The sequence below is a fragment of the Pezoporus wallicus genome, unplaced genomic scaffold (assembly GCF_028554395.1).
Source record: "Pezoporus wallicus isolate ANWC-B61680 ecotype Strahan unplaced genomic scaffold, APGP_CSIRO_Pwel_v1 contig_14543, whole genome shotgun sequence".
NCBI classification, from domain to species: domain Eukaryota; kingdom Metazoa; phylum Chordata; class Aves; order Psittaciformes; family Psittacidae; genus Pezoporus; species Pezoporus wallicus.
Genome location: NW_026636733.1, coordinates 218,422 through 228,797, shown reverse-complemented (window position 1 = coordinate 228,797; position 10,376 = coordinate 218,422). Strand labels below are relative to the sequence as shown.

Below are 10,376 nucleotides of genomic sequence, written 5' to 3'. Positions count from 1 at the left end.
GAGTCTCCTGCATGGAAAGTCGAAGCCCCTGCGAGCGCCAGCGGCGCCTCTGCCCTCCGGGAGCTGGGGATTAGATCAGGAAATGAGGCACAAGCAGAGGTAAGAGGTTTCCTGACAGCCCAGCCAAGGCTGCAGTTATTAAACCAGGCTGCCTGAGCTTGGAAACGCACACAAAACACACACAGGCCTCCGAGCCCTGGGCTTGGTCACTGGGAGAGCAAAAGGGGACCCTTTGCCCCCCTGGTTTTCCCCTTTTCCCTGGGGTGTTTTGCTTGGCTGCTCCTGCCCGGGGGGTTGCAAAGTCTCTTTGATGATTAACAGGCAGCTCCTGCCCTTGGTTAGAGGTTAACAGGGCTGGGGACAGGGACAGGGCTGGGGTTCGGGACAAGCAGGAGCTTTATGGGAGCAGCTTTTGGGTGTTTGGAGTCTTTGTGGTGGTTTCATCCATCCTCCAGCCTGGAAAACCAGGTTTGACAGGAGATGGGAGCACCTTACCCCCCCCCCCCCTTTCTAGTCTGAAACTGGTTTTAGAGCAATCAGATCCCCTTTGTGCTCACACCTTGGCACGAGTGCCTGTGGGTGCAGTGGGTGCAATGGGTGCAATCATCCTCCCCATTGCTCATCCCCATCTCCAGAGATCCTCTCCTTCCACCCCAGCCCTCGAGCGCTCTCTGTTTGCTCCATTGCTGGCTTAGAACTCCCTAAAATGTGCAGGATTCCCCCCCCTCCCAGTGCTGGTTCTGTTCCCCCCCCAGGATCAGGGGGTTTATGGAGCATCCCTGGCCTCACTGGGATGCAGCCGGCATCCTGTGTGCTGCGGAAAGCCGCCAGCAAGCCGGGGGAAAGAGGGCCCCACGGTCAGCAGTGCTGGCTCCAGCACCACACAGGGGCTGCGGATCAGCTCCAGCATCCTCCGACGGGGTGGGAAAACAGGGAATTCTTGAGTTATTTTCCCTTCATCCTGGGATAAAGCTTTAAATCCGCTGCGGGGTTGCAGCATCCTCGCTGCTTCAGTGGGAGATGGAGCGCTAATGCCAAGCATGGAGTGAGGAGTGTTCTGGGGTGCCGGTATCCCAGTTTTGGGGGTTTATCTCCGTTTCCCCCAGACACCCGGGATCATGGAGCAATGCTTTGACACGACCCCTTCGTTCCCCCCACCCCACAGCAGCACAAAACCCAGCCTAAACTGTGCTCGGTGCTGCACAAAATCCTCCTCCCTCCTTGCTTTCACAATCAAAGTAGCATTAAATCCATTTCAAACTCATCCACCTGGGAAAACCCAATCCCTATCCCTGATGACCACTGCATCCCTGTGCTCTTATTGATCAGTTTGGTTTCATTCTTATCCCCCTCCTTCACAGGCAGCCGTTGGGGCGGAGGAAGGGGCCGGCTCAGGTGTGGCATTAGGACCCAGCGGATCCCCCATGTTGGAGGTAGGAGCTTTGCTTTTTGGGTTGTTTTTTAGGCTTTTAACTCATTTCGGAGTTTTGGGAAGCGCGAGAAGGGACCCGGCCGAGGGCAGAGCCAGCACCGACACCGCGAGAGGTAAGGACCAGGCGGGAGGGACCCCCCCATCCCAACCCCTGCATCCCGCATCCCCCCAGCACCCCACGGGACCAAACCCCATCTTTGGGGCTTCTGAAACCTCCTTAAAACTCCATCAGCGGGGCTCGGAAAAGCTGCTCCAACCTTTTAAGCTCATACAAAGCAAACCCACCTCATTTTTGGGGTGCTAAAAAGCCGCCAGCCATGGGGGGGGCATTTTTGCAGCCTGACAGCTGATGGAGTAGATTTTTAACCACTTCAGTCGATTTTTAACCGCTTCCCAAAGTTTCAAACTCCCACAATGCCTGAAGGGAACGGCATTTTTCCTCTTTCCCTCCTGGGATGAGGCTGTAGGAAAGGGATATTTCAGTATTTCCATGCATTTTGTGTGTGTGCCCCGGGTGGGAACGGGACCCAGATGAAACCGCGATGTGTGAAAATGGGAATGGGGGGGAAAGAAGGGCTGGGTTTTACCTTTGGTTAAAGCCCCCCCCCTTCTAAAGTGAATCCTTTTCTATTCCCTTTGTTCTCCCACCCTCTGGCAACTGGAGAGCTTGGGGAAAAGAAAAAAAAAAAAGAAAAAAAAAAGGAAAGAAAGGAAAAAGGGAAAAAAAAAGGGAGCTGGGGGAGGGGGGAACGGCTGGGGGGAGGTGGGGTTTAGCAGAATGAAAGAGCGAGGCTGTGGTGTTCTTTCTTCGGGGCTGATTGTTCCCAGATGTGCAGTTGCAGCAACATCTGGCGCGCTTGGAGCCGCTGGACCCCTGCACGGAGGGGAATGGGGCTGGGGAGGGGACCTGGGGCATCACCCCCCTCCCCTCACTGGTGCTGGTGGGGGGGAAAGGCGAAGGAGGGAGAGGAGGAGGAGGAGGAGGAGGAGGAGGTGGCCCCGTTGCTCTTTGGGCACCTGGGGGGTGAGGACGGTGTTGGTGACCCCCAGCATCGCTGCCGGGGGGCTCTGGGGGTGGTGCTGGGTGCTCCGACGGCCTCAAGCAGGAGGAGAGGAGGCCAGGGCAGACGTGACCCGACTGTCCCCGCTCCCGGCCAAGCCGTGCGGGCTCGCTCCAAGAGCTCCGTGTTTGGGGGGGGAATTCAGGGGGAATTGGGCCTCGAGAGAGGCCGCGGACGCTGCAGACGGTGCTGGGGAATGAAGGGGCTGGGGGGGGGGGGGGGGTGATCCTGAGCTGTGGGGCTGCATCCTTGGAGCCTTGGCTCCGGGTTCTGTGCCAGCACCCCACTGCTGGCAGTGCTCAAGGCCAGGTTGGACACAGGGGCTTGGAGGAAGCTGCTCCAGTGGAAGGGGTCCCTGCCCGGGGCAGGGGTTGGAGCAGAATGGGCTTTAAGCTCCCTTCCAACCCAAACCACTCTGTGGTTCTGTGAGCAATGGAGTGATGGGAGGATGATGTGGGACGCCTCCGGAGGTGGGCATCCATCTGCCCCATAGCCTTGCCCCAAGCTATCCCAGTGGGATACACGGCACCAGGTGATTTGGGGCTGCAGGATGTTGGTGCCAGCATCCCTTAGGATTCCAGTATCCGGGCACCCAGCAAAAGCCAGGCTGGGCATCTGCATTCCCTTTCTGGCACCTTGAGGTAGCCCCAGGCTCCCCTGGTTCCCTGTACCCATCCGATCCTGGCCAGGACCCAGATCCAAGGCAGGATCTAAGCCTCCAGTCCCTTTCCAAGCACCCACCAAACCCAGATCTGTGCCATGATCCCACTCATCCCTGTGCAATCCCTTTAATCCCAAGACACAATTAGCCTGGGTTAAACCCGGGTCTGAGGCTTCCATTGCAGTGGGAAGCAGATGGGACTTGCAGGGTCCCACATCCCACCACGGTGCAGCCATGGGTTGGTGTTGGAGGCAGGCTGGGTGCTTTGGTTGGCACCCACCAAACTCTTGGTTACTGTACTCCTGGTTATCAGATCCCAGCTCAGGCAGGGACCAACTGTGTGGCTTTCCCAAAGCTGGGAAGGGTCTGGAATCAGTTGTCTGGATGGAAGAGGATGTGGTGCCCAAAAGATGCAACTGTGGCGGCTGCATTTTGTCATGGGTTAGTGGTGGCCTTGGCAACGTTGGGGTAAAGGTTGGACTTGATGAGCTTAAAGGGCTTTTCCAACCTGGCTGGTTCTATGGTTCCGTGCTAGAAGGTGCTTTGGTGATGGTGAGGATGTGGTGGCTAGAAGGTGCAGGACAACATCCCTAGAAGATGCTGTGCTTTGATGATCTCGAGGTGCAGCACTGGATACGGCTCAAGACGTGGTCACTAAAAGGTGCTGCCTTTGGTGATGGTGAGGATTGGTCCTTAGGAAGTGCAACGCCACGGTGATGGTGCAGGACAATGTCCCTCGAGGATGCCACACTTTGGTGATGGTGAGGACAGGAAGGTTCTGCGCCTCGCTGATGGTGCAGGATACGGTCTCTAGAAGGTGCTGTGCTCTGGTGATGGTGAAGACCTGGTCGCTACAAGATATACTTTGGTGATCTTGAGGACATGGGGGCCAGAAGGTGCGACACTATGGTGATGGCACAGGATGTGGTCCCTAAGAGGTGTTACAGGATGGCGATGGTGCAGGATGTGGTCCCTAAGAGGTGTTACATGGTGGCGATGGTGCAGGATGCGCTCACCAGAAGGTGATGGTGAGGACATGGTCATAAGGAGCTGCCATGCTCTAATGATGGTCCCACTGACCCCACCTTCCCCAGGGTGGTCTCAATCCCAGCAGGGATGGGGAAGCCACATTCCCATCCCGGATGCTGCATCCAGCTGGGAGCTGGCGGGGTCCGGGACCCTCCTGGTGCTCCTCCCAGCACCAGGAGCAAGACACCAATGGATACCAATGGGTTTGGTCATGTCCACCCGTGCCTCAGTTTCCCTGCTCCCGGGGGGTGTCGGGAGGGATTCTCCATCCCGGCGCAGCAGGAAAGCCGCCGTGCTCCATTCCCAGCAGCCAAACACGTTCAGTTGGATCTTAAAGGAGCTTTGTGGGAGAAGTTCTCCTTTTTTCCCCCCCGTTTTCCCCCCTGGAGCTGGTTTGGGATGATGGGAATTGCGCCGGCGTCCCCACCAGCCACCACTGGGACCGGGGTTCCGGCACAGCCGGCTTTGGTCCGTGCTCCCGCCAGGGCAGACAGACCTTGACATGGAATCTCGCTTGGGAAGCGCTGGGAAGCCGCAAGCAGCCAAAGCTGCCACCCCCAGCGCGGGATTTCTCTTGCAAGCGGGTTTTTCCCTCCCCGGATCTCCACATCCCATTGGATTTAGGGCATTCCCAAGCACACAGAGCATCCCCCAGCACCGGGGACCCCCCAGATAATCCCTTTCCCGAGGAGCAGGGCTGAAAATCCCGGGCATGGAACCCCAAGTGACTGGGGGGGATCCAGACTCCCCCCCCCATGGCAGTGATTCAGACATTCCAGCATTTCTCATCCCCCCTCATGCTGCCCGCGGGATCTTTGAGGGTTTGGTCCTTGCAATTCCCGCTGGAAGCCCGGTTTTGGGGAGGTTTCTTCATTTTCCTGGGGTTTGGGTGGGTTTTTGAGCCAATTCCCGAGGACAACGAGCCGGGAGGGGGGGGCCTGCTATAGGGGATGGAGACTGGAGGGGTCTGGGATCTGTGTCCCCTGTTCCCTAATCCCTTTGCTTGTCCCCTCGGCCCCATCCAGACTCCGGCTGCATCCCGGCCCGCGCTGCCCCTCCATCGCTGCTGTCAGGATGAGAGCGCTCGGGCTCTTCCTGCTGTGTGTGCCAGGTGAGTGTCCCCAAGGCGAGGCGACCCCAGGAGCCACCCTTGGGCGCTGCAGCCATATGGGGCAAGCATCGCCCCATCGCCTCCTGCACCCCAAAACTAGCCCCAACCCCCAGTTTAGGCTCCTCTTTATGCTTCAGGGTGCGGGGTACCGGGGGTCTGGCACCAAGCGCATCCCTCCTGCTTGGGGACATGGAGGTGGCTGGGATAACAGCCAGAGAAGTGGTGATTGGTGACCCCCGGAGGGGCTGGCAAAGGCGGGATGGAAACAAGGAGGGAGGCGACGGAGCCGGGAGCCAGGAAAACTTTGGGTGAAACCAGCTCCACACAAAGGGGAGGGAGCAGATGGAAAACATTAAGCAGTTGAGTCCGAAGGAGCCTAGGAAGGAGGGGGCAGCATGGGGGAGAGTGGGCAGAGAAGATAAGTCCCATCCCAGCATCATTCCCACTGCTGATGGATGGAGGATAAGGAGGGATGCGGCATCTGGATAGACCATGGGGCATCCCTGCCCTGCCCTGGGGATGGGAGTGACCTGATCCCCGCTTCCAGCAGCACTCTGCCTGTGTGATCCCATCATCTCATGCACAGTGGCCTCTGAACACCACTTTCCCCCCTGGATCCGTGGCTGGATTAGCTCCCAGGGTCTCCATAAGGGTTATAGGGGATGCCCGGGGTGTCAGGAGCATCACTGGGGTCAGCTGGATGCAGGATGGGCAGGGTCCTGGTACCCAGGTGCTGCAAGACATCGGGATCATCCCCAGCTGTGCCTGGACAAGGCAGGAATCACAGCTCCCCCATCAGTGAGCATCCCACCTTCCTCTCCCTCCTCCTCTCCAGGCAGCGTGTCCCTAAGGACAGCTCTGGGATGGTATTTTGGGGGATGATGCAAAGGAGGAGAGGTGGAGGCAGAGCAGGGAACCCCCATCCGGGCTGGGGGTGCCTGTGCCCCTCTAAGTGATGCTTCCCCCCTGGCTCTTGCATCCCAGCAGCGCTCCTGGTCCAGGCGCAGTACAGCAGGTTTGAAGGCATCACCTACCCCGAGCCGGTGCAATATTCCCAGTACGACCAGCAATCAGGTTAGAGCTCCCTGACCCGGGAGAGGCTTCACCCACCTCCCTCCTGCTCCTTTTCCTCCCTCTTTTTGCTTCCTCTGGCTAACGCCACCAATCTGATGCCTCTTCAATGCTCTTTGCTCCATCCCTTTCCTCCTGACACTTCCAGCCTCCTCCCAACCCACTCCCACCTCTCTCCTTGTAGATGTTCTTCTCCTGTCCCCTTCTACCAACTATTCATTAAGGCTTTATTTTTACCCCCCTGCCGTGGGATGTTGCCCCATTCCTGGGGTGGCTGGGGGGGGTTCTCCCATCACTCAGACTGGCTGCAGATACGGGGGGGGGGATCATGGCTCAACTGGCCCTGATGGGGGGTGTTTTGTCCCTAAATCCCACCCTCAGCCCCTGCTGTTTTCCGTTTTATTCCCCAGAAATTCAGGATTACTACGACTATCACGGTAAGTGGTTTCCCTGCGGGACGGCGGATGGGGGGGAGCAGGATTTTGGGGGGTGCCCGCACTGTCCCTCTCCCTGCAGATGTCACCCCCCGTGCCCCTGAGGAGCAGTTTCGGTACCAGTCCCAGCAGCAATCCCAGCAGGAAGTCGTGCCGGCTCCAACCCCAGGTGGGTACCACCATAAGGATGCTCCAGCCCCAAAACCCAGGCAAAGATGCTCTGCTCCATCCCTAAATGTCGTGTCCGTCTGTCCCGTCCCCCCCCCATTCAATCTCCCCACAGCTGCTGTCCCCGAGACTGAGCCCACGGAGCCAGGACCCCTTGGTGAGTCCTTGTCCCCCCTCCCTGTCCCCACCTGGGGGGGTTCATCCTGCCTTTCATCCCAGCTGGGGTAAGGATGCGCTTCCACTCTCACACCCGGGGTTGAAGATGAGGACTGGGAGAGCACTGGGTTAGAGTTGAGTGGATGCTGAGCCCGTCCCCAGGGCGTCAGGCCTCATCCCTATGGATTTACCCTTTTCTCCTTGCAGACTGCCGGGAGGAGCAATACCCCTGCACCAGGCTCTACTCCGTGCACAAGCCCTGCAAGCAGTGCCTGAATGAGATCTGCTTCTACAGGTGAGCAGGGATGGGAAGGGGTGGGGGGGGAGCTTCCCTAACCCCTCTATTTTGGGGACCCCCCCGTTCACTGACACCAACCCCATAACCCCTTCATCCAGCCTCCGCCGGGTTTACGTGATCAACAAGGAGATCTGCGTCCGCACCGTGTGCGCCCACGAAGAGCTGCTGCGAGGTAAGGATGGGCTCATTCCCATCCCGATCCCCTTTATCCCACGGTGATGCGGGCTGGATAATCCCAACAACCCCACCAAATCGCACCCCATGGGCTGCATTATCGAAGGGGCTGCCCCCCCCCCCTTTGTGGGCTATGACATCCCAATGGGATGCGCGTTGTTTTCCCACCATTCCCGGCTGATTCCCCCTCTCCCGCAGCCGACCTGTGCCGGGACAAGTTCTCCAAGTGTGGGGTGATGGCCACCAGTGGGCTCTGCCAAACCGTCGTCGCCTCCTGCGCCCGCAGCTGCGGCGGCTGCTGAGCTCCGGGGCCCCCCCCCAATCACCGGGACCCCCCGAAACCCCCTTCCCCATCCCTGGATCCTGGTCTCCCGGGTCCCCGTCCCGCTCCGAAGCCTCCTCACATGGTGCTAACGAAACGGTGCATGAAAGAACATAAGAAAAGGTCCATTTTTGTGCACATAATAAGGAAAAAAAGGGGGGGGGGGTATTATTTTTATGACTTTCTTTATTATATTGTAAAAGGGGGGGCGGCGGCAGCCCCCGTCACCCCGTTTTCTATGTAGAGTATCCAAGAGATAAAGCGGAAGGGTCACTCGGCTCCAGACTCCTTACTGGGGGGGGAACCTCGTATTTTGGAGTGGGGGGATCTGATTTATTTGAAGGAGGGGCTGGTTATTCCAGGGCGGGTCCAATTTGATGGGGAGGGTTCAATTTTGGGGGAAAAGGCTCTGATTTGGGGGGATTTCTGATTATTTTGGGGGCATTCCTGATTTTTTTTTTTTTTGGGGGGGGGGAATTTCTGATTCGAGGGACAGATTTCTGGTTGGATTTGTGATTTGATGGAGGATTTCTGATTTACTTGGAGGGGGTCCAATACTGGGATCGAAGGCTCGGAGTTTGGGGTGAATTTCTGATTTTGGGGTGAATTTCTGATTTTTGGGGAGGATTTCTGATTTTTTGGAGGATTTTCAATTTATTTGGGGGGTGTCCATTTTTGGGGGGGTGATGGCTCCAATATTGGGGTAAAGGGCTCTGATTTGGGGAGGATTTCTGCTCTTTTAGGGGCATTTCTGAATTTTTGGCAGGATTTCCAGGCTGGGGAGGGGAATTCCTGTATTTTGGTGGGGATGATCCAATTCTGGGGGCATTTCTGGTGTTTTGAGCAATCCCAACCCTGTGCACAGGAGGAAGGGCTGGGGGATGTGAGTTTGGGGTGCTTTAGGGCGTTTTGGAGCATCTAAAATGAGTAATTTTGGGGGCGTTTGGTGGGAAATAGCACCACTTGGAGAGGGCTTGGTTTGGTGTAGGTGTGTTTGGGGCACATTTCTGAGTCTCTGAGACCAAATAGGGGGTGTTTGGGGTTGATTTTGGGGTGCCATCAGTTCCCCTGGAGCAGGGTGGTGTGTGGGGGGGGGGTCTCTGTTTGGGTGTTTAGGGTTTGGGCTCCCCTATAGATGGAGGGTGGAGGTTGGGGTTCAGGTCACTTACAGGTACTAGTGTGGGCAGCTCTTCATGTATAGTGTGTAGGTCTTATATAGCATGCAGCTCTCATATATAGCACACGGCTCTTCATATACAGCATGCAGCTCTCATATATAGCATGCAGCTCTCATATATAGCACACAGCTCTTCATATACAGTGTGCAGCTCTCACATATAGCACATGCAGCTCTCATATATAGCACGAAGCTCTTCATATACAGTGTGTAGGTCTTATATAGCACGCAGCTCTCATATATAGCATGCAGCTCTCATTCACATTGAGAGTGTAGGTCTTATATAGCACGCAGCTCTCATATATAGCATGCAGCTCTCATTCACATTTGAGAGTGTAGGTCTTATATAGCATGCAGCTCTCATATATAGCATGCAGCTCTTCATGTATAGAGTGTAGGCCTTATATAGCATGCAGCTCTTCATATATAGTGTGTAGGTCTTATGTAGCATGCAGCTTTTCATATATAGCATGCAGCTCTTCATATATAGTGTGCAGTTCATATATAGCCTACAGCTCTTTATATATAGTGTGCAGCTCTCATATATAGCATGCAGCTCTTCATATACAGTGTGTAGGTCTTATATATAGCATGCAGCTCTTCATATACAGTGTGTAGGTCTTATATAGCACGCAGCTCTCATATATAGCATGCAGCTCTCATTCACATTGAGAGTGTAGGTCTTATATAGCACGCAGCTCTCATATATAGCATGCAGCTCTTCATATATAGTGTGCAGTTCATATATAGCATACAGCTCTTTATATATAGTGTGCACCTCTCTTATATGCCATGCAGCTCCTATATAGCATGTAGCCCTCTAACATAGCTTGCAGGTCTCATAGCATGCAGCTCATTTCTACAGTGCATAGGTCTCACACTGCAGGCTGCTGTCTTATGCAGTGTGCAGTTCATCTATAGGGTGAGCTCTCTTACACAGTGGGTAGCTCTCAGATGTAGTGTGCAGCTCTCTTATTCAATGCATAGCTTGCTTATATAGCCTGTAGCTCATATATGCGGTGTGCAGCTCATACACAGTTCATAGCTCTCAGATCTAGTGTGTAGCTCATATATGCTCTTATATATAATCTAATATGCTCTCATATATAGTCTTACATATGCTCTTCTACAGTGTGTAGCTCTATTACACAGTGTGCAGCTCATACGTAGTGTGCAGCTCTTGTCTATACTGTGCAGCTCTCCTATGTAGTGTGCAGCTCTCCTGCAGTGCATAGCTCATGTACAGAGCATGCAGCTCAGAGCATACAGTTCTCCCACAGCA

At 55.6% G+C, this 10,376-nt stretch overlaps 1 protein-coding gene across 6 annotated transcripts; it reads left to right on the top strand.

Moving 5' to 3' along the window:
- Nucleotides 1-1,205: 1,205 nt before the first annotated feature.
- Nucleotides 1,206-8,176, top strand: MFAP2 (microfibril associated protein 2). Of its 6 annotated transcripts, none has more exons than XM_057401299.1 (9): nucleotides 1,206-1,545; nucleotides 5,209-5,294; nucleotides 6,279-6,368; nucleotides 6,776-6,802; nucleotides 6,882-6,968; nucleotides 7,083-7,124; nucleotides 7,331-7,418; nucleotides 7,520-7,593; nucleotides 7,794-8,175. In XM_057401299.1, exons 2-9 carry the CDS (start codon nucleotides 5,258-5,260, stop codon nucleotides 7,895-7,897), a joined length of 549 nt encoding a protein of 182 aa, XP_057257282.1. In that variant the 5' UTR covers nucleotides 1,206-1,545; nucleotides 5,209-5,257; the 3' UTR covers nucleotides 7,898-8,175. The 6 variants fall into 6 exon arrangements, with proteins under 6 accessions (XP_057257282.1, XP_057257286.1, XP_057257283.1 ...); XM_057401303.1 differs by having other exon boundaries at nucleotides 1,207-1,433; nucleotides 6,282-6,368; XM_057401300.1 differs by having other exon boundaries at nucleotides 1,207-1,433.
- The last annotated feature ends 2,200 nt before the right edge of the window (nucleotides 8,177-10,376 follow it).